A 24,244-nucleotide genomic window follows, 5' to 3' on the forward strand; every position below is an offset into this window, starting at 1 on the left:
GAGATGCAGCAATGTTTATTTGAATTTACATTTGATAGATTAATTAATAGGCTAAAAACAGAAAACTATTTGAAATATACTGGGAGTTGACTGTTGATTTCATGCTCTTTATCTCAGCTCACGGTCAACAGTGAGTGAGTCGTCGTTCCCCCCCCAAAAAAAAACCCCTCTGGACATATATATATACATTATTTACACAATGGGTCCCACGTAATTGGCTGATTCAACTCCCCTCCTGGAGCCTGATTGGGCTGCTCCTGTGGGCCAATCAGGTTGCAGATTTACTTCCTCCTGGAGCCGGATTGGGCAGCTCCTGCAGATCAATCAAATTGCTGCTTTTTAGTATCCTACCTGCCTATTGTTCTAGGATCCAAGCTCAGTACATAACAGTATTTAATTAAACAATTGCCATATTCTTTATTTCCCTAAAGCCTTTCTCTCAAGATGACACAGATTCAAAAAATAACCTCATGTTCCCTCTTCCTCTCCACTTCCCTCTTCCCTCCTTCCCCTCTCTCTTACATCTTAATATATGACTTTCCTCAAATCACAAATCCTCAAAACAGCAAGCCATGATTTGAGCAATCTCTCCAAACCGGTGTTACAAGCCGTGGTTCATTTTTTGTTTGCTTATTCTGAACCCTCCAAACCATCTAGCATCATCTAGTGCAGGGATCCCCAAACTTTTTGGAGTTCAACAGCCTGCTTGGAAATCAAAGAAGCTATTGTGAGCACCACAAAATACCCATTTCACAGAAAAAAAATGTTGGTTATGCTCAGAATTTGCGCCCTGCCCCGCAAAGAGGCAAGACACCTACATACTGTCATACCTCGGGTTACATACGCTCCGGGTTGCATACTTTTCGGGTTACGAACTCCGCTAACCCGGATGCGCAACCCGACATGTGTGCGGTTTGCGTATGCGCAGAGCGTTTTTCGCAGTTTTCGGTTTTTTCAGGGGTTTTTCAGTCTGTGCATGCGCAGAAAGAATTGTTCGGGTTACGTCCTTTTCGGGGTAACCCGGAACAGATTAAGTACGTAACCCGGGGTACCACTGTATACACTAAAACAAATAAAGGATACAAAAGTGCACAGGCAACCCCACCACCACCAACAAGCCAAAAATCCTCATTTTAAAAACTGGGAGGATGAGGGCGCCTTGGTGGGGGCCTAAGGGGGCCATATTGGAGACCACAGGATCATCAAGCATTTCTATGAAAAGTTTCATTCTGGTGGTGGTCTTGTAGTAAGGTCAAAGCTTACAGGGAAATGATATATAATGAAATGAAAAGGATGTTTAAAATAGCCCTTGTAAACAAAACCAGAAGCTTTTCTTTTGGAAATTATAGGGAAAGAACTACCTAAACTGTACAGAAACTTATTCATGTATGCAACTACAGCTGCAAAAATGTTACTTGCCCCCAAATGGAAAGAAGCAGAATTCCCAGCAAAGGAAGAATGGCTACAAAAACTTATGGAGTATGCAGAAATGGCAAAACTTACCTGAAGAATAAGAAATCAAGATAACAAACTTTCTATAAAAGCATGGAAATGGTTTATTGAATATTTGCAGATAAATTATAAACAGATAAAAAAAAACTTTGGCAAGATTATTGTAACAACCTGCAGTTTTATAAGAGTATATAATTAAAGAAGATGGATCAATAAGCAAATTAAGTTAATTTGGATATGCAGAAGATATTAAAAATAAATTTAAGGAACCACAGAAGGAGGGGGATGGAAGTCAAGTTTTGAAATGTCAAAATGAATGTAAAGTTAGTGAAATGTATAAAACTAGTGATAGAAGGGGAAGAAATGTAGGCAGTAAGAGATTTTACTTTCTTGGGCTCCGTGATGACTGCAGATGGTGACAGCAGTCACAAAATTAAAAGACGCCTGCTTCTTGGGAGGAAAGCAATGACAAACCTAGACCGCATCTTAAAAAGCAGAGACATCACCTTGCCAACAAAGGTCCGTATAGTTAAAGCTATGGTTTTCCCAGTAGTGATGTATGGAAGTGAGAGCTGGACCATAAAGAAGGCTGATCGCTGAAGAATTGATGCTTTTGAATTATGGTGCTGAAGGAGACTCTTGAGCGTCCCATGGACTGCAAGAAGATCAAACCTATCCATTCTTAAGGAAATCAGCCCTGAGTGCTCACTGGAAGGACAGATCCTGAAGCTGAGGCTCCAATACTTTGGCCATTTCACGAGAAGAGAAGACTCCCTGGAAAAGACCCTGATGTTGGGAAGAATTGAGGGGACAAGGAGAAGGGGATGACAGAGGACAAGATGGTTGGACAGTGTTCTCGAAGCTACCGACATGAGTCTGACCAAACTGCGGGAGGCAGTGGAAGACAGGAGTGCCTGGCGTGCTCTGGTCCTTGGGGTCACGAAGAGTCAGAAACGACTAAACGACTAAACAACAACAACAACAACATAAAACTAGTGAAATGTATAAACTTTATATATATATATATAGAGAGAGAGAGAGAGTTTCATTCTGAAACAAACATGTTTCAATTACTGCAGTTTGAGAAAGCTTACACTGCAAACCTATACATAGCTAGATGCCAAAATATGTTCAATTGTGCTTTTGGGAACTTATTCTCTGGCAAAAGTGTGAAAGGTGGTCATGCTACTGCTGCACATAAAGAAAATAAAGCAATGGTTTGAGCTGCCATATAAATGTGCTTGCTTATTTAGCAATAATTTGAAATGCAGATAAAAAATAAATAACAAAATTTCTTTGGTTCCTTATCTGTCCTAGTACTGATCTCAGCAAGTGTCTGTTTGTTTCTTATCTACATATATCGAGGAAATGTTTGATTTCTGGGGTGCTAGCATTATCCAAAAGAGATGAAGGCAACCAACCAACCAAACAAATAGTGTCCATCAGATCTCATTAGCATAGACTGCCTAGTATCGTTCAAAGCGACACCATCTGAAAGCTCACATTTTTTTTTGTATGGTTTGGGGACGTTTCTTTGATGAACACTGTTTGAAAAGTATTTGTTCCGCCTGTAACATGATGTTTTCTCTTTGCTCACAGGAGCCCCCGAGGCACCGACCAACGTCTGCCTCATGGTGACAAGCAGCACATCACTCACTGTCACTTTCCAAGAACCTCATAGCATGAACTCAGCGGTGGTGACCAAATATAAAGGTACTGGCTTTGGGTTGGTTTCATGACCTTGCGTTGATGAGACCTGTCTGATTAAGATGGCCTGTTTACAGCAACCATCTCACAAATCAGGCCAGGTTAACAATATGGTACGGGGTCAAATGTTGAGTAAGATCATCGAGATTGTTCCCCGAGGACAAAGTAAGGTTTGATTAGGAGGGCTGGGCAGGTTGCAAATGGGATGCCCAGGTCCCTTCCTGTCTTTCCATTCCATGTGACTGAGCACTCATATCTGAAGGAATTCCATTTTTATTTCTATTTTTGAAATTTATTTATTTGGTATTTCAGATTAAAAAATTTACAGTCATATATCGAACATAGATCATAAAAACAAGATCTCCTGGACTTCCCTCCTCCCCTTTGTGGGTCCTATTCTTAATCATTTCCTCCTGAATCTTTTATGATGATCCAAATCTTTTACATCTCCATTATATGCAATGGATATTCCATTAGCATATTCCAATCCTACTAACAAGTTTAATGCTCTTTAAGGTAAGCTATAAATTTTCCCCATTTTTTATTAAGATTTTGGTCTTTCTGATTTATGATTCTTCCAGTCATTTTAGCCATTTTGGCATAGTCCATCAACTTCATCTGCCATTCTTCTCAGGTTGGGACATGACTTCCAACTTTAAGAGGCCAGGAAGTTAATAGGTTTCCTCTTGTTAGTAGCATTGCAAATATGCAATGTATTATAATAATAACAATAAGAAGAATAAGAATAATAAATTTTATTATTTTACACCGCCCATCTGACTGGGTTGCCCCAGCCACTCTGGTGTGAGATACAGTATCACTGAGTGATGTCTGACACCAGAGGTCAGCTTTTGTGCATATTGTGATTACATGAGAACCAGCCCTTTCTTGAAGAATGGATTGTTTTTATTATGATTATTTTACTATTGGGCTGTACGTCAGTATGCTTTTTACTATGTTTTAATTATGTTTTTATCATTGAAGTTTTGTAATGTGTTTCTAATGTTGTACACCGCCCTGAGATATTTTGATGAAGAGAGGGATATAAATTGAATTAACAACAACAAGAACAACAGCACATTTTAAACTAACATCCTTGCTTTAATCATATTTACTCAAACAAGAGCAAGAAATAAGGGTCTGGTGACTTCTGTTTCAGTGTATCTGAAGAAGTGTGCATGCACACGAAAGCTCATACCAAGAACAAACTTAGTTGGTCTCTAAGGTGCTACTGGAATGAATTTTTTAGTTTATTTTATATTTTGTTAAGAGCAAGAAAGTGATATATACTAGCCCCCGAACAAAGGAAACATTTGGAAACAATATAAAGGTTGGGAGAAACAAAGATACACAGAATGCTTTGCTATCGCTTATTAACATTTATAGAAAAACAACCCATATTAGTGCTTTTTTTAAAAAATCAAACGAATAAAATCAACACTTTATTTAGTATGGTGGTCTGAGTATGTCATGAGCTAGCTATCCAGCTGATTCACAGCCACAGAGTCTAGTCAAGGGAAAGGTAGCAGATGTAATCAACCATTAAAATGGCGGATAGTTTTTTTCTCAACACGTTTGTTCAGATCTAGAAATTAAGAATTTAGAACAATTTCTATCATTTGGGCCAGTCCCAGGAAATTGAAGGGGGGGAATACAACTTTTTAGGGGAGAGAGAAAACAGATTAGCTGATTGTTAAGATCTGGTATCCTCCGAAGGTTGTTCTGACTTCGATCATCCTCGACCTGCATGGCCAATGGGAAGTTTGCTCAAACAACATCCAGAAGGATCATAGAATCCTAGAGTTGGAAGAGACCACAAGGGCCATCCATTCCAACCCCCTGCCAAGCAGGAAACGCCATCAAAGCATTGCTGACAGATGGCTGTCAAGCCTCTGCTTAAAGACCTCCATACAAGGAGACTCCACCACACTCCTTGGCAGCAAATTCCACTGCCAAACAGCTCTTACTGTCAGGAAGTTCTTCCTAATGTTTAGGTGGAATCTTCCTTCTTGTAGTTCCTCGCATGAGGAGTTAGATGTTTTCAAGCCCAGGTCTACTTCCAATCTTCCATCCAACAAACCTCAAATTAAAATTTCTCAGAAGAAGGGAAAAGATGAGGCATGGGTTCGGCATGCTCCAACATGCCAAATAGTCAAGTACTCAGAAGCATGCATCACTTCTTTCAAGTTAAATTGTTTATGATCACAGTCCCTATGAATCATATTCAATGTCACACTTTATTGCTATTAAAAAAGAAGAAAAGTAAGGGTAAAACCAATACCAAAAATAAGCTACTTATGGCTTCCCTGTGAAATTAGGATTTGCTTTCAGATTGGTTAACTTTATTGCTTATAATAAAAGTGTGGTATATGGCTCGGGGTGAGGATGAAAAATTGATTCAGTCTACACTTAAAAGTGAACTTACCTCGTTTGCACATTCTGTAGCAAACCAAAAAAAACAGCCATCCTTCAGAATTTGCACTTCTGTGAATTTTGCAATATAGTTTGCGAACCAAGGAATGTGTTGTACACACACACACACACACACACACACACAGGTGAAATGTGCCTAAAAATTCATATATTCATGAAAATAACAGACGGAAATACATTGTATTAGAGGAAATTGCTTTGCAAAAATTAGGCACTGTTATATACAAACAATGCAAATGTTTGGAGAAATGTGCAATACAGTGCAATTTTCATGCAGCTTTTTTTTAATGCAATCTGATGTGTAAATGTGGAGGTCTAAACTGTTGTCTGGAGAGAGAGAGAGAGAGAGAAACTGAAATTGATAGGTTTGTCCCAGTGGCATTGGACCAGCAAAGTATACCCCTTCCCACAAACCTTGTCTTTTTGCATGGTTTGTGTTATTATTAAAGTGTATATCTTCTGTATGTTTAGTAGGTACTGTGCCTTAGGGATGATGAGGACTTTCTGACCCATTTTCCCTTGGGACAGCGTACTCCAGTGTTTTGTGACACAGGAGGGGTGGAATGGATGGCAATATTTAACCCTTCCCTTGCCAGTCATTTCCCCCAAAAAACTTTCTTTCCCCAGCTGTTTTTTACCCCATTGTTGCATAGCTGCATAGCTCTAGAACCTGCATAGCTCTAGAATACCACAGGAGTTAAAGCAGATGGCAGTGGCAAAATCTGTAACTTTGGTAATGTTTTCGCTACATTGATGTGTTTGGTCAAAGGCATCATCTTATTTGTGGTTTGGGGAGTAAAACAGGATGGCAGGAGACGTGTTAAGCACACACCCCACAGCCCTGTTTAGGGAAGTTTTTAATATTTTATGTTTTGTTCTGTTTTTAATCTGTTGGGAGCCACTCAGAGTGGCTGGGGAAACCCAGCCAGATGGGTGGGGTATAAATAAATAAATATTATTATTATTATTATTATTATTATTATTATTATTATTATTATTATTATTCCTTTTGCTACTTTTCCATTTCAAAGTGCTCTGCCGGAGGCACTAGTTTGCAAAGGGCACCAGGGCTTTGTTACGAAGTGTCAAATGAAGTTTATCCCCTATTTTCAAGCTGCTTCTTAAACTGCACCTCTTGTTTGGATCTCTCTATTTATGTGTAATTTTAAGGCATCACATTTTTGCACTGGAAAGTCTTGTATTTAGGCACAGCCCTGGTGATTAAACTCAGCCTCCCCATACCTCGTGTGAACATGGTACTCAAGACTGAAAACAATGCGATAATATTATACGGCCTTGGTTCTGGGATGCACGGGTAATATTCATTATGCATTTTTATATACCCCCCCTTCATGGAACCCCAACCTATGGAATTGGCCACTATACTGTAGAATTTTGAAAAGCATCAAATGAACTGCAAATCATTTTTGAGTGCCACTCTACTCTACTTAGCCATGGAAGTGGCTTTTCAGAATCCCCAGCTTTCATTACGAAGGCGGCGGCAAGGGGGAGGGGAGAAAAGTTGGTTTAAAAAAGAGCTGTGTAGGACCTGGGGGTCAGGGACAAAAGAAACAGGCCTCCTCTGAATGTTCACACTACACCAGAGGAGGGAATGAAATTTCACCTGATCCTATTTACACAATGGGCCCCACGTGATTGGCTAATTCTGGGATTCTGTATGCCAATCGGGTTGCGGATTCACTTCCACCTGGAGCTGGATTGGGTGGCTCCTGCGGACCAATCAGACTGCTGCATTCTGGATCCTATTGTTCTAGGACCAATCAGACTGCTGCATTTTGGATCCTATTCAACTCAGTACATAACACCTGATCTTCTAGGTTGCTCAGAAGCTGGGATTTTTTTCAGCTGGAACTCACTGGAACTCAGGGCACCATTGCCATTATAAGAGAACAAGGGAGGTGTTTGTGGTGAGTTCCGGCACCTCTTTTTCTAGCAAATAGCACTGCTCAGAAGCAAGTGTGAGGAGCCCTAATTCAAACAGAGAGGGGGCCATTTAATGCTTTCATTTCTCATAGTCCGTATTCGGAGCTGCCGCCGAAACTTAACCCTAAAGCAAAACAAGCCAATCCGTGTCGATAGATTTCCCAAAGCAAAATTCAGAGTGAATATGAAGGTTCCTCCTCAGGCAAAGCAGCTGACGCATTCAGAAAGAAACAGAGTTATGAGGGATTCTTTCATCTTCTGTCATTTTTTGGTGGTATTATCCAACTGCATACGCATTGCATTTCATACAATAGATGGACCACGTGGTTCTGCATACCTCAGATCTGAGGTGATGGGGAGCAGCTGCCACTCAGATAGAAAATCTTGGAGTAAAACTGCTCCTTGGTGTCATTATATAACAGTAAGTCACATTAAGAAGGCCCGAGTCAGTGTTTATGTTTGTTTTAGCCTCCCTGAGCTCTTATCCCTCAGTCTCTGAGGCTTCTGATTTCCATCTTTCACCTCAAAGCCAGTGCTTTTGTCAGGGAAAGTAAGATTTCACAGCTTAAGAGGCCCCATGCTGAGGAGAGAATTTCTTTGATCCCTAAGCACCATCTAGAAGTGTTTTAACAAGAATTTAAAGATTTAGTTAGGGAAGAAAAGAAAATAGTCCTAAGCATAAGTCCTAAATGTAGTTTGTCCAGAATATATATATATATATATATATATATATATATATAATCTCTCTCTCTCTCTCTCTCTCTCTCTCTCTCTGCAATATTATAACTCTAGAGAAAGTATGATGAAATGTGAAATTGTTTCATAAATGGCTCATATCTGGGCTACTACTTTGACGCTTATAGCTAGACTTCCACTTGCTGTGACAATTTGCTTGAGGGTGGGAGGTGACAGAAGGTCCTTTTTATGGACCACATTTACTGGAAGATAATACGCAAAAGGGTTGCCAAGCTGGCCTCTGTGGGCCCATTTACTGAGACAGTATTTGCACGGCCAGATGGCAATACGCGTCAGAAGAACGGCTCACCTGAATTCATGTCAATAATGAAATTTCTCAGGAGAAATTCAACAGCCTCCTAGAATTAACATTAGGCTATAAAAAGCAGGCTCGTTTTGATTGAATCCCAACTTTAGAGATGGGTTCGGAAAGTTGCGCTTGCCGCCCGTTTTTGGCCACAGAAATTTCACCCAAAGTGAAATCCAAAGTGGATGTGGGTGTTTCTCCTCAGGAAACACACCTGAGAAATCACAAAGGAGGATGAAGAGTTTGGTCAGATGGACAGAATGTTTCAAGGGATGGCGGCGGCTCAGATTGCTACCAGATTGCACCTTAAAGTGAAATGGATAGTGAGTTCCTTTCAGGCCAAACATCTGAGGAATTTCAAGGATGGGCAAAATAAGTTTGAAAAGACTAATGAGATTTCTACTGGGGGTTTTGCACACACCTGAAAGAGACGTAATTTGCCCATTGTTGTTTACAGTTTAAAAGTCTATAAGGTGATGATGGTATTACAGCACGACCCCAAAAAATAAAAAATAATGCCTCTATCATCCCATTTCCGAAGTCAATAGGGAACTTGTCCCCATATGCTTCACAATGAAGAATATTCCACAGGTGAAAATTTACTTTTCACTCCCCAGTGTATTGGGAGCCCTTTGTCCATTCTTGCATGCAAAGAAGGGTTCTGTTCTTCCTTCTGCCCCCTTATTTGGGCAATGTTGTCTCTAAAAGAGAAGTCCCAGCAAAGAAAGAATGGGTACAAAAAATTATGGAATATGCAGAAATGGCAAAACTTACCGGAAGAATAAGAAATCAAGATAACTTTTTAAAAAATAAAAGAATGGAAATGGTTTATTGAATATTTACAGATAAATTGTAAGAAAGTAAGAAACATTGGCAGGGTTATTGTAATAATCTGCAGCATGAAGCTGCAGTATATATTTAAGGAAGATGAATAAATGAGCAAATTAAGTTAATCTGGATATGCAGAAGATATTAAAAATAAATTTAAGGAACCGCAGAAAGAGGGGGAAGGAAGTCAAGCTTTGAAATGTCAAAATGATTGTGAAATGTATAAACTTGAGAAGTGTGTGTGTGTGTGTGTGTATACAGGTGAAACTCAAAAAATTAGAATATCGTGGAAAAGTCAATTTATGTAAGCAATTGTTCATTAGCTACTGGAGTTTAATATACAGGGGATACTCTAAAAAATAGAATATCGTGGAAAAGTTCATTTATTTCAGGAATTCAACTTAAAAGGTGAAACTAACATATGAGATAGACTCATGACATGCAAAGCGAGAGATGTCAAGCCTTTATTTGTCATAATTGTGATGATTGTGGCGTACAGCTGATGAAAACCCCAAAGTTGAAATTGTTAATTTGGGGTTCTCATCAGCTGTACGCCATAATCATCACAATTATAACAAATACAGGCTTGACATATCTCGCTTTGCATGTCATGAGTCTATCTCATATATTAGTTTCACCTTTTAAGTTGAATTACTGAAAGAAATGAACCTTTCCACGATATTCTAATTTTTAGAGTTTCACCTATATATATATATATAGAGAGAGAGAGAGAGTGTGTCAGGATCATGTGGAAGCCTTCCACGAGAAAACGCACTTGCCAGGCTGGCTGTGTCTGAGTAGTCTTTATTATGTACATATATACAAGCCGGAGCTCAGTTCTCAAGTGTCCGATCCATCACTCTCAGTTGCCGGCAGTGCGGACTTACGGGACCGCCTCCAGCAAAGCAGTCTGGGTAAAGCGACACACTTCCACTCCCTTCGTTCCATTGCCAAGGGTACGGTGACCGCCTCTCCATCAGTTCCTGAGCTACTGCTCAGCTGGCGGTGCTGACCCTCTCCTGTGGCATCAGGGACTCCCTCCTCCATCTGACTGGCTTCCCTTAACCCTTTCTCTTCCCCTTCTCCTCGTTCCAGCCTACTGCCTTCCACAGTCCCTTCGTCGCTCCACTCTGCCCCCTCCCTCTGCTCCAGGCCTCCTTCTGACAGCCCTGTGACACACACACACACACACACACACACACACACACATTATCTCTAAAAGAAGGAGACCCTCTAAAGGCAGAATAAATAAAGTAGTGGAATTTATCTGCAGTATCTGCAGTAGTGACACAGAAATGATAATAATACCCAGCCTGTTGGATGATGGTTAAAGCAAAGTATTTCACACTGTTTTGAAATTCTTAAACATTATTGGTAAGTACATCCTGGTTCTTGCATGCATTACTGAAAATGTGTTGCATTTCCATGGGGAATCAGGATTCATCTTTTCCCCCCTTCCAACTGATGGGTAAGGAAAACTATTACCAGGAGGAAAGCAAATATTATCTAAGAGTATTGTGCAATATTTCACCCCATCCTGCTGCCTTTAAAAATATAACACTACATGACCTGTTTTGCCCAAACATCTACACCTGCATTTTAAATGTTTCCAGAGCCTTCAGTTCAGGCAATTTCTGGTGTTTGTTAACACTGCCCAGTGCATTAAAAAGCTACTCGCAGTGTTTAAAGCCTGAATCTCTGCAAATTTGACAAGGTCCAGGGAACTGCTTTCAGATATATTCCACATTCTGATAGAAGGAAAATATAATACTAAAGAGGTGGAAGATGGGCACTGAGCCCTTTCGTTATACGCCAGTTTAAAAGAGTGAACATTCAAAATCCTTTATAGGTGGTAAGTGATCACCCTTAACACTCATTTTCCCATCTTTTAAACCAGGATGAGAAGCCAATTTATGCCAATAAGAAGCCAATAAGAGCACTTTGTTTCATGTGAAATTCCACAGAAACATTTACTTTGTGCGTGGGGATGGGCGAAGATGTCGTTTTCAGTTTCTCTCAGTTTCTCATTTTTCCAATCAAGTCCAGTTCTTCACTATTCCTCATCATTTTGCAGATATAGTTTGTTAAACACTCTCATTAAAATTCACCAGCATTTCACTGACCGCAGCGAGATTAGCGATAGCTCACCAATGGACAAACCAGACTGAAATACACCTGAATATATGGGAGAATACTATATGGGATACAGCAATGTCTGAGCATTTCATCAGTCACAGGGGGGCCATTAAAGGCATAATGAATAGAGACACCTTTCAAACAGACTTCCTTTTCCTTTAAAACAATTGCCGGATGCTGGAGCATTTGACTCCATGGTCATTCTCTGGCTGTGACTGACATGCTATTTAAGCCAATGCAGTACCACTAATGCTAGTTTAGGTCCCTTGATATAGGCTCTACCTCATGATGGGTTTGGCTAGGGCTTCCATAGGTCGAGAATTTCCTAGACATAGCCGAGATTCGTCCATCAAAAATGGCATCCGGGCAGAATATTCGAAGAAAAGCGTCCAAAATGTCCAGGAAAACCCAGGCATGTGGCAGCTCATATCGGAAGTGTTGTTTGTTTGTTTGTTGATGATTTTCCTAAAAAATAGGTAACAAACTTCCTTTGGGGGGGGGGATGTTGTAAAAAAAGATCTCAACAACTTTTGTGTCCGGATTTTCACTTTTTGAAATAAGGCAACCTGAGCCTCTTAGGCTTGCCGATCAGAAGGTCGGCAGTTCGAATCCCCACGATGGGGTGAGCTCCTGTTGCTCAGTCCTATCTCCTGCCAACCTAGACGTTCGAAAGCATACCAGTGCAAGTAGATAAATAGGTACCGCTCCAGCGGGAAGGTAAACGGCATTTCCATGTGCTGCTCTGGTTTCGGTGTTCCGTTGTGCCAGAAGCGGGTTAGTCATGCTGGCCACATGACCCGGAAAAACTGTCTGTGGACAAACGCTGGCTCCCTCGGCCTGTAAAGCGAGATGAGCACCGCAACCCCAGAGTCATTCACGACTGGACTTAACTGTCAGGGGTCGTTTACCTTTACCTTTTAGGTTTGGAAGACTTTATGGGATTCCAGAGTCATCCTTTTTTTCCCTTCTTCCTCCAAATGTGGTATGAAACACAATTTTAGGGAGCCCTCCTCCCTTTCCCCCCTTCCTTTCCAACATCTTGATTTAGAAAGTTGACTAGAACTCACTATAGCTAGCACTGATTCTTGATGATCCTACTATTGTCAGCTCCCTTTTATTCCCAACACTAAATCCCTCCGCGATGCACCGTATGGTTTCACTGTACATGACGACAAAGAATGGCCCCAAATTGCAGCCCATTTTCCTCTTCCCTTCAGATCAGGTCTTCTGACAAGACTGCACATTCCTTTTGGTTTGACATTAAACAACCTAGGACGGTCTTCTTCCATTTTACGCCGGCCCAGTAATGGAACTTGTCTGTTTTGGCAGCTTGTATACCCAGCTTTAGTTCGAAGTGATTTAACGCAGCAAAAGCTATAAAGCCCAGAAAATTGTGGTTTACAATGGAAAATGTGACAGGCCATCAAATATAATGACACTTACAGGCACTCTGTAATGAAAGGCTACTACGCGCCAGCGAGAGAAACCCCCATACAAGATGTTCTGTTAACAGCCTCTAAATTTTCATAGCCGTGGCTGGAGATAGTTCTGCGACTCTCAATTAAAGTCTGAGGCATTTGTGTTGTTAGAGCTTCGGGGAGCTCAAGGTTAATGGACAAAAGTTACAGTTTCGTTGAGCGCTGCTTCTCACATTATGTTTGAAAGGCTGTGTACAGTCCCAGAAGTTGAACCCATGTGAAAAACCATAATGCAAAATGTATGTGTCGCTTTTGGATCAAGGCAGGCGCTTGTATGTGACTGGGTATCTCCTGCCCCATGTCACATGGCTAAAAGAAGCCCACCAAGCCACGTTCTGTGACAGATTTTTTATGAGAAGGTTGGCTGGACTGGTGACTGGGAGTGGCCGCCGAGACAACATAACACCGGTTCTGAAGGACTTACATTGGCTCCCAGTACGTTTCTGAGCACAATTCAAAGTCTTGGTGCTGACCTTTAAAGCCCTAAACGGCCTCGGCCCTGTATACCTGAAGGAGTGTCTCCACCCCCATCATTCAGCCCAGACACTGAGGTCCAGCTCTGAGGGCCTTCTGGCGGTTCCCTCACTGTGAGATGTGAGGTTACAGGGAACCAAGCAGAGGGCCTTTTCAGTAGTGGTGCCCGCCCTGTGGAACACCCTCCCATCAGATATCAAAGAAATAAAGAACTATTTGACTTTTAGAAGACATGTGAAGGCAGCTCTGTTTAGGGAAGTTTTTAATGTCTGATGTTTTATCGTTTTTTTAATATTCTTTTGGGAACCGCCCAGAGTGGCTGGGGAAACCGATGATGTTGTTGTTGATGATGATGATGATGATGATGATGCCAGCATGGTGTAGTGGTTAAGAGCGGTGGACTCATAATCTGGTGAACTGGGTTCACTTCCCCGCTCCTCCACATGCAGCTGCTGGGCATTGGTGGAGGAAGAGGAGTGCGGGGGGAGTACACTGCCCCCAGCAGCGCAATCCCGGTGGGGTGCCATCACGGCTGCCCCTCGCCCGCACTGGGCACCATGCCCCTGCAGGTGGCGCGCCACGCCCCCGGAACGTGCACCAGCCCTGCCCCTGCCTGCTCTCCGCCCTCCGCATGAAGCTCCGCCACTGCTGCTGGGTGACCTTGGGCTAGTCACACTTCTCTGAAGTTTCTCAGCCTCGCTCACCTCACAGGTGTATTTTTTGTGGAGGAGGAAGGGAAAGGAGATTGTTAGCCGCTTTGAGACTCCTTCAGGTAGTGATAAAGCAGGATATCAAATCCAAACACCTCCTCCTCCTCCTCCTCTACTACTACTTCGACTCTCCCAGATGTTGTTGGACTCTATCTTCCACCATCCCTAGTTCTCACAGACAATAATCAGAGATGATGATGAAATTTGTATACTGCACTATAACTGTAAGTCTCAGGGCAGTTCACAAGATAAAATCACAAAATACATAATAAAAATAAGAACAAGAACAGCCCAATAATCTCCCCACCCCAACACATTTTAAAAGGGCATTGGATGTTAATCAGCCCACGGCTTGGTTAAAGAGGAATGCTTTCGCCAGACGCCTAAAATTGTACAATGAAGGTGATGGGAGAACCACCCTGGGGAGAGCATTGCACAAACAGGAAGCCACTGCAGAAATGACCCTTTCTTTCTTTCATATACGTAGCAATTGGGCCTTATTTTGATACAGGGAAGCTGCCCGTAAGTTAGTTTCTTTGCTATGGTGTCCATCCTTGCAAAATACCGTATTTTCCCCATGTATAAAACTATGTTTTTTCCCAATTTTTTAAAGTTTAAAATTGGGAGTCGTCTTATACACAGAATGTTTAAAATATTTATTTCTTAATTTTGGGCTCAAAAAATAGGGGTGGCCTTATACATGGGGGCATCTTATAGACAGAAAAATACGGTAGTTAGGGCCTATTGTCATCAGTCATCAAAGTGTGACATTTTATTTTTGCTGTTGTAGCCCTGCAAACTATGAGGCTCTGTATTATTTCCTTTGTATATTATGGAGGCAGGTAGACTTGCTATTGTCCACTCTTGTCTTTTCGTTTAAAAGCAACAGCACAGTAGCTAGATGTGTGCTCTGGCTAGCATATCAAGAGTTTAGGACTGTGCTGCCTTTTTACTATAGATAAAGTGGTCTTAGATCTGCAGCCTCCTTTATTCATTTAGATTACTTCTTCCAAATTTGCTGCCTCTGCTCTTCTTCAGCTCTTTAAGCTATATCCAGCACCTGATTTAATTTAATAGTATTCTTCAAAAATGCACGCAGCTCCGTTTTGAAACCAACTCAGGTTTTTGGTGTTTCAAAATGGTTCTTCTGGTGAATGGGTATGTGATTTCAGTGATCTCAGGAAGCGTTGTAAACAGAGGCAAACGACTCACACACACACACACACCGCATTTAAGGGCTTTCTAGTTATTGCGCCCAGCAAAAGCAGGGAAATTGATCTCTGCCGTCCCCAAAACAGACAGCAACATCGGTAGGGGAAAGTGAAAAGAGTGGGTATGGTTTTAACAAACTTTGATAAACCCCAATGCTTAAGTTTCAAGCTTAAAGGTTTTCCAAAATAATTATCAGCTCCGTTCTCATTCATTGTGTGTCTGTATGTGTTTGAGGAATTCAGTGGTTCAATCAGTGGCATACAGAGCCGCTTTGCCACCCTGAGTGGCAAATGTGGGTGCACCCCCGGGGGCACGGTGCCACTCCGTAGAGCACATGCGTTGTGATGTTACAATGCATGCGCACTACGGAGAGCAGTCCATCCGGGCTGCCGGGCGCAAGCAGCTGCCATATGGACGGGCTGCGGCAGCCCGTCCGTGCGGCGTCTGCTCGCACGGTAACTCGCAAGGCTGTCGGGCGTAAGCAGCCACACGGACAGGCTGCCTCAGCCCCCCCGAGCAGTGGCTGCTCGTGCCCAGCATCCGGGACGGACTGCGCAAGTGCACACATGCGCATTCCGTCCTGGATGCTGGGCGTGAGAGGCACTCTGTCTGTGCGGCAACTTGTAAGGCTGCAGTGCGTGAGTAGCCGCCGCATGGAAGTGATGCCAGCTGGTGACTTGGGAGTCGTGGGGGGGGGGTGCCAAGTGTCACCCCCCCCTCCAGGCTGGAATCGGGGGTGTACCGCTCTCAACGCCCCCACCTTGCTACGTCACTGGGTTCAATAATTTTACAGTGGAACCTCAGGTTACAGATGCTTCAGGTTACAGGCGCTTCAGGTTACAGACTCTGCTAACCTTAAGAACTTTGCTTTAGGATGAGAACAGAAATCGTGCGGCGGCGGTGTGACAGCAGCGGGAGTCTCCATTAGCTAAAGTGGTACCTCAGGTTAAGAACAGTTTCATGTTAAGAACGGACCTCCAGAACGGGTTAAGTTCTTAACCTGAGGTACCACTGTATTCTATTTTTAGACAAATGAAACTGTCCTCTTGTGTTCCTTCAAACTGTGAACCCCACCGAACGTCACCTCCTAAGCACTGAATTGTTTGCTGATTTGCAACCAGTAGATCCCCGTACTTGCTTAGCTGCTTGCATGCCAAAATTCCCTTTCTCTTTGCGAGAGGAAAAGTGCCTAAATCAGAGCAAATGTTTGCTTGGCTTAACTTGCATGCAAAAAGCCTTCTGCAACACTTTCGTTGACACAGAGGCCTGAGACAAACAAGGGAGAGATGACGTAAATTAGCTGAATGTGTATGCTCCTCTCTTAGACAACTGACGTCTTGTTAACCTTTCTTCTGTTTGATTTTGTTTCCTAGTGGAATGGAGCTATTCAGAAGACTTTTCTCCTTTGGCTGGGGAAATCGTCATGGATAACCTTCAGTCTTTGAGGTGCACCATCACCGCCCTCACCATGGTAAATGACAAAGCCTTAATTTAGATTGTGCTGCTCCCCAAACACTAGCAAAACTGCCCACTTTGAATTTAAGCTGCTTGAGGAGAACAGCTGAGTGCCATTCCTCCAGCAAGGGCTGCCAGTCATTAAACGCATTCTGTCTGGTACCCAGCATCGGAAAACCACAAAGGGATGGGCGGTTGGCTGTAGGTTGTTTTGTGAGTCGCTGTGTTAGTGGGGGAGATCTGAAGAGAGTGGAATTAAAGCTGCTGTGCCGTGGATCATGGGGTAATCTTAGGGCAGATCAAAGGCTTTGGAGAGATCCAATCCTGACTCCACGTCTGATGCCTAAAATAACAGTTCTATCCCCACCGCTTCGTAGGGGAAACAAAAGTCGCTGGCTGCAGCAACTTAAAAGGAGAAAGGGGTGTTTTTATAGAGATTAAAAGTGGGTGGCTGATGGGCAATGATCTCCCTATGGAGAGTCTCGGGAGGGGGGCAGGTAGGGATGTCCACATCACACACATTTGCCTTCACTTCTCGGTCCTTCATAAGCAGCTGAATGTGACTTTTGACATCAGTAACAGGTTTTTTTTTAATTTTAAAAATGCATCAGTATTTACAGCTGGAGGGAAATCTCAGATACATTCTCCTGTCTCAAAATCATTTGCATTTTTTTTTTAATTTAAAGAAAAGAAAGAAAAACCCGTGTTAGTCGGGGGAGGCATATTTAAGTTCTTCTAAACTGACTTTTTAACCCAACATTTAATATCTTGGGGTTTGAAGCTTAGATTTCAAAAGCGTCTTTTTCAGTTGGGTTTTTATTGTTGTTGATGATGATTTGTGCAAAGGTTAGCTTTGAACAAATGCTTTGGTAGAGACATTCATAAGATGCCTCATACGATTTCCCAGATAATATCCCCCCCCCCAGCTTCATGTCCATGGGAGGCAGCAGCTGAAATGGGGCGTTTTGGGAGCAGGAGTGGAGATCGAAAGCCCTGTAGATCCCAGGAAAGGACCAATCCCCAGGTCCCTCACCTGCAGCAGCCTGGATCAGGGAAACACACACACACACACACCTTCTGCCCTGGCAAGTGTGAGTGGCAGCACTTGGAAGATATCAGCTACCTTGCACCCCCTCAACGTGCTCTGTGTAGGATATAGGATTGCTTTGTTATGTCATGTGTAGTTTGGGCCTTGGCCTGGTTTAGCAGAAGGCAACTCCTCATATCTCTGTGGAACATCTAAAAACAGGGTACCTCTGTTGACCTAGAAGACTGTGGTTGTAGCCCTAACATCCACATCCCATGGACCTCCCTTTGACTTATTTCAGGAGCTGTTCCTTGAGAGACAATTTAGATGCAAATCGCCAGCAATTTATACAACGTACAAGAATGATAAAAGCCATGCACCGCCCGGTGCTAGCTAATCTAAACTACTTCTCAGGTTCCCAAAGATACAGTATGCAATATTATAAGAGATAAGGTGAAGCCAATTGTAAATGATGGAGAATGCAAACTTTCAGTGCCAATACATGAATAAAACATGTGGTCAACACGTTTTTCTATTATAAAAATGATGGTGATGATCCCGAGCAGTTCATGCCTCATATTTCTTTGGGGTAACCTTTGTGTTTGTTTGGGGGCAAGCTTTGTTTATGAAACATTCGACTGTGGACAGTGAAGGCACAGAAGAAAAGTCAATTTTTGACATTTGTTATGGTATTATTAGCATAGTTTCAGTGCTATTTGGCAACATTTGGCTTCTCTAGCTGCTGTTTCTTCTCAGTAATGTCTTCCTCCCTCCCTCATTAATATTATAATTATTTATCAAATTTCTACACCACCCTTCATCCAAAGATCACAAGACAGTTTACAATATATACAGCGGTACCTCAGTTCTCGAACATAATCCATTCCGGAAGACCGTTCGGCTTCCAAAACGTTCGAAAACCAAGGGACGGCTTCCCATTGGTTGCAAGAGCTACTTGCTCTCAGCGGAAGCCGCGTCGCACGTTCGATTTCCGTAAAACATTTGAAAACAGAAGCATTTACTTCTGGGTTTGGGGCGTTCGAGAACTGAAACGTTTGACAATGGAGGCGTTCGGGAACCGAGGTACCACTATATTCCTCCCTTTCTTCCTTTAATTCTGCTTCTTCCTCTTATTGGCTTCACTGTCCTGAGACTCAGAGCCAGTGTGGTGTAGTGGTTAAGAGCGGTAGACTCGTAATCTGGGGAACCGGGTTCGTGTCTCCGCTCCTCCACATGCAGCTGCTGGGTGACCTTGGGCCAGTCACACTTCTTTGAAGTCTCTCAGCCCCACTCACCTCACAGAGTGTTTGTTGTGGGGGAGGAAGGGAAAGGAGAATGTTAGCCGCTTTGAGACTCCTTCGGGTAGTGATAAAGCGGGATATCAAATCCAACCTCTCCTCCTCCTCCTCCTCCTCCTCCTCCTCTCACTTCTGCTTAAGCCGCTTGGTTGTGGGAACCTGCACGCTTTTCTCGCTGATGCCACAGCGCTACGGCTGATGTGCTATCATCACAGGCAGCCATAAGCAAAGCCGCATGTTCTGCAGTAGCTTCAGCTGTCTTGAGTGTGCCAGTTTCAAACGTTAGTGAACATTCAGCACAGCCCTGCTATAAAACAGGTTACAAGAAATGTATTTGGGTCACTGGGCTCGCTCCTTTGTCAATGGGTAGCCGTATGACTTTGGAATGTTCGTTTTGGCTGGGTTCATAAACTTGGGGTCGTCTGTTTTATTTTCTCATTACAGGGCCGAACCTATTACGTCCGAGTTTATGCTTATAACATGAAAGGCTGGGGGCAGCCTCAGACTTCCACACCCCCCTGTGCTTCTCCTTCGAGTAGGTTAAGAGTTTTTGTCTATTTCAACATTGACTGCTTGTATTATCTGAACAACATTCATTCATCCTCTCTTTTCCCCTCTCATTTAAAGTGAAATTTAATAATGAGATCTGGATTTGAGGATGGAAGATAATGTTTGTTTATAGAAACTGGCTTTGTGGGGTGTTATATTGGATTGGACAAAGTGAATATTGTTTTTATATAGCAGACAGATGAATTAGGAGTTCTTTCTTTTCTGAATCTTAATTTTCTATTTTTCTATTTTAACCTCTTTTCTACTCTTTCTTTCTTTATTTATTTCTTTTTCTTTCTCCATTTCTTCACCCCTTTTTTGGATTTTTATTGTATCTGGATAAAAGTCCTGGTTTGGTTTAGAAAGGGAAAAGATATTCAGTTTTGTCTTTCTCTCTATAAAACAGGCATAGGCAAACTCGGCCCTCCAGGTGCTTTGGGACTACAATTCCCATCATCCCCGTCCACTGGTCCTGTTAGCTAGGGATCATGGGAGTTGTAGTCCCAAAGCATCCGGAGGGCCAAGTTTGCCTATGCCTGCTATAAAACTTAATAAAATTTATTTTAAAAAATTAATAAAGTGTCATTTAAAAGGTTAGTTCAGCCAAGGTGAAATGATCATGGCAGCAAAAAAATGAATAAAAATGGAATGCATTTATAGAGTTAGTTGATCTATGGTCTTTGAACCTCCCAATTAGCCCTGTGTTTGGCTGCCTGTGAAATACCTGGTCCTTCAAGAACTTACATGTGGAAGCAGGAAGTTGCCTTACTCCAAGTTCAGCAATGCCTATATTGGTTGGCAGCAGCTCTCTAAGATTTCAGACCAAGTTGGGCCTTTCCATGCCTTGCCTGGAGTTGCCTTGGGTTGAGCCAGTGTGGTGTAGTGGTTAAGAGCAGTGGACTAGTAATCTGGGGAACCGGGTTCGCTTCCCCGCTCCTCCACATGCAGCTGCTGGGTGACCTTGGGCTAGTCACACTTCTCTGACGTCTCTCAGCCCCACTCACCTCACAGAGTGTTTGTTGTGGGGGAGGAAGGGAAAGGAGATTGTTAGCCGCTTTGAGACTCCTTCAGGTTGTGATAAAGGGGGATATCAAATCCAAACTCCTCCTCTTCTTCTTCTTCTTCTTCTTCTTCTTCTTCTTCTTTTTCTATACTCTGTGCAAAGCGAATGCTGTACCACTGAGCCATGGTCTTTCTCACACCCAGTTGTGTATGAAATTATGTGTTTATTCGTTTGTTTACATGTGTAGCACCACTGATGGTCACATCTAATAATAATAATAATAATCTGAAAGCAACCCTGTTTAGGGAAGCTTTTACAGTTTAATAGATTATTGTATTTTAACATTCTGTTGGAAACCACCCAGAGTGGTTGGGGAAACACAGCCAGATAGGCGGGGTATAAATTATTATTATTATTATTATTATTATTATTATTATTATTATTATTTTATTTGTACCCCGCCCATACGGCTGGGTTTCTCCAGCCACGCTGGACAGCTTCCAGAATGTATAAAAACCTAATAAAACCTTAAACATTTTAAACACCCCCGTACAGGGTTGCCTTAAGATGTCTTCTAAAGGTTGCATAGTTACTTATCTCCTTGGCATTTGATGGGAGGGCGTTCCGCAGGGTGGGCGCCACTACCGAAAAGGCCCTCTTCCTGGTTCCATGAAGCTTCACGTCTTGCAGTGAGGGAACTGCCAGAAGGCCCTCGGAGCTGCACCTCAGTGTCCGGGCTGAACAATGGGGATGGGACGTTCCTTCAGGTATTCAGGGCCGAGGCCGTTTAGGTCTTTAAAGACCAACACTTTGAATTGTGCTCGGAAATGTACTGCACTTTGTACTGTACCATTGTTGGGGGCGGGAACTTGCTATCTATCCCAAGGAGCTTCCGGTCTAAATTTCAACAATCAAGAGGGGGGGGAGGTTAAAGAGGAAAGTAAGAGGTGAGCATAACTGGGTAGATAGGAACAGAAGTAATTCCACGCACTTAGGATTCATTTCAGTTTAATATGGGAACAAGAAGGGGTTAAACCAAAACAGCTGGGTTTGTGGTAAATGCCATATGTAATGGCTATCATATATGGGCTTAACAAGCTGAGATAGCCATGTGACAGCCCTTGAGGTATTTGAAGATGGCTATCATATCTCCTCTCAGTCTCCTCTTTCCCAGGCTGTTATGTACTCAGCTATGTACTCAGCTAGGATAAGAGGCAGAGGCAGCGTTGGTTCCAAATGTCCTTTATTATTAACAACGGAACTAGAACTCAAAAACAACCCTTGCTGCATGTGAGCCTGCCAAAGCCAGACTGACTCGCTCCTGCTTAAAACTGTGTTCAGAGAAAAGAGAGTCCTTAGTTAGCTTGTTTCTGATAGGAGTGTTCGCCCTCCTAGCTCTTCTGTAATTGGCTAGGTCACGCCAGGAGGCGGACCCTGTAAGGTGGTTGAATAGCTCCTATTGGTTCCCACACAGGCTAAACATACCCAGCTCCTTCAAATGTTCCTCATAAGGCTTGGTTTCCAAACCCTTGATCGTCTTGGTTGCCCTCCTCTGCACACGTTCCAGTTTGTCAACATCCTTGTTAAATTGTGGCGCCCAGAACTGGACATGGCATTCCAGGTATGGTCTGACCAAGGCAGAATAGAGTGGTACAATTACTTCCCTTGATCTGAACACTATACTTCTGTTCATAGCTGTCAACTTTTCCCTTTTCTTGCGAGGAAGCCTATTTGGAATAAGGGAATTTCCCTTTTAGAAAAAGAGGAAAGTTGACAGCTATGCTTCTGTTGACACAGCCTAGAATAGCATTAGCTTTTTTTTTTTTTTTTGCTGCTGCTGCTGCATCACACTGTTGATTTGTGTAAAGCAATGTGTATTGAAAATTGCCGATTTCTTTTTAAAAAAAGAACACACACAGGAACATATTTAAACAATCAGGAAGAACTTCTCCAAGTATTATTCATTACACTTCCATTATGGCCTTGTGCAATGCGCTTATGTGCATGTTTACTCGGGATTAGACCCAGTTTCATCCTAAAAGGGCTGACTTCCTAGACAGCTTGCTTAGGTCAGGTTCTGTTTGCTTGTTCGGGGCCACAACAAAATGACAAAACACAGAAATGGGAAAATGTGAATGAAAAAGAACCCCTACACCCATATTCATTTAAAACCATACAGGGTTTGTGTGTGTGTGTGTGTGTGTGTGTGTGTGTAAGATTTCATATTCTTTGAAAATAAATGTTAAAATGAAGAGGCATGATCGGATCCTCTCCTTAACATTCTCCAAATTCAGAAGGCTAGCAATTGGTCTACACATTACCGGTACTTTTATCACTCTAGCAAGCTGGAAATGGCTTCTCTCTGTGGCTTTTCCAAGCCACCAACATGAAATGTCGTGCAGCAGCTGATCTCATTATATTTATGGCTGCCAGGAAAAGTTGGCATGCTAGCTTCCAACCACAGCCAAGTACACAATGCACAACCATCAACTGGTACATGAGACTGGCCTTGGTGGAAAAGCGACCACCCAAAAACCATTCCCAGCTTCCTCTGTATGTTAAAGATAATACTTAGACCAGTTCTAAAACAGAAGATATGGCAATCAAATACTGGGGAAAAGCGGAATTACTCACCCCCCACCCCACCCCCAGCCACCCTTTAAGTGACCAAAGGTGTGTTTTAGTTACCTAGAACTAGAATAATTCCTCTCTCATTTTACAGTGGTACCTTGGTTCTCAAATTTAATCCATTCAGGACGTCCGTTCCAAAACCAAAGCGTTCCAAAACCAAGGCGCCCTTTCGCATAGAAAGCAATGCAGAATGGATTCTTCTGTTCCATACTTTTAAAAGCAACCCCTAAAACAGCAATTTAACATAGAATCATAGAATCATAGAGTTGGAAGAGACCACAAGGGCCATCCAATCCAATCCCGTGCCAAGCAGGAAACACCATCAAAGCATTCCTGACAGATGGCTGTCAAGCCTCTGCTAAAAGACCTCCAAAGAAGGAGACTCCACCACACTCCTTGGTAGCAAACTCCACTGCCGAACAGCAGTGGTTGGAAACTAGCATGCCAACATGGATTTTACTATCTAACGAGACCATTGACCCATAAAATGAAAGCAATAAACAATGTGCTGCAGTCAAGCAATCAATCAATCAGTAGCTGAAATGCGTTCGTTCCACACAGTCACAAAAACAAAACAAAAAAAAGAGCCGCAAAAACAAAAACGCAAAACAAGTAGCAAAACCAGACAGACCTCAGCGTAACACTCAAAACGGAAGTGTGGCACTCAAAACGGAAGCGTAACACTCAAAACGGAGCACGTTCGACTTCCGGAAAAAGTTCGCAAATCGGAACACTTACTTCCAGGTTTGCAATGTTCGGGTTCCAATTTGTTTGAGCACCAAGGTGTCTGATAACCAAGGTACCACTGTATTGCATAAGCTTATTTATTCATCCAACAGCGAATGCTTTGGATCTTAAGTTCGCA

The 24,244-nt window shown here is 42.6% G+C and overlaps 1 protein-coding gene across 1 annotated transcript in view; it reads left to right on the plus strand.

Moving 5' to 3' along the window:
- Positions 1–24,244, plus strand: part of ANKFN1 (ankyrin repeat and fibronectin type III domain containing 1) — a 106,612-nt gene that overhangs the window by 13,182 nt on the left and 69,186 nt on the right. The window contains exons 4-6 of the mRNA XM_033138735.1: positions 3,052–3,165; positions 16,790–16,887; positions 19,641–19,731. Of these exons, the coding sequence (XP_032994626.1) occupies positions 3,052–3,165; positions 16,790–16,887; positions 19,641–19,731 (303 nt within the window). The remainder of the gene's footprint in view (positions 1–3,051; positions 3,166–16,789; positions 16,888–19,640; positions 19,732–24,244) is intronic.

This window comes from Lacerta agilis, chromosome 2, assembly GCF_009819535.1.
Source record: "Lacerta agilis isolate rLacAgi1 chromosome 2, rLacAgi1.pri, whole genome shotgun sequence".
NCBI lineage: Eukaryota > Metazoa > Chordata > Lepidosauria > Squamata > Lacertidae > Lacerta > Lacerta agilis.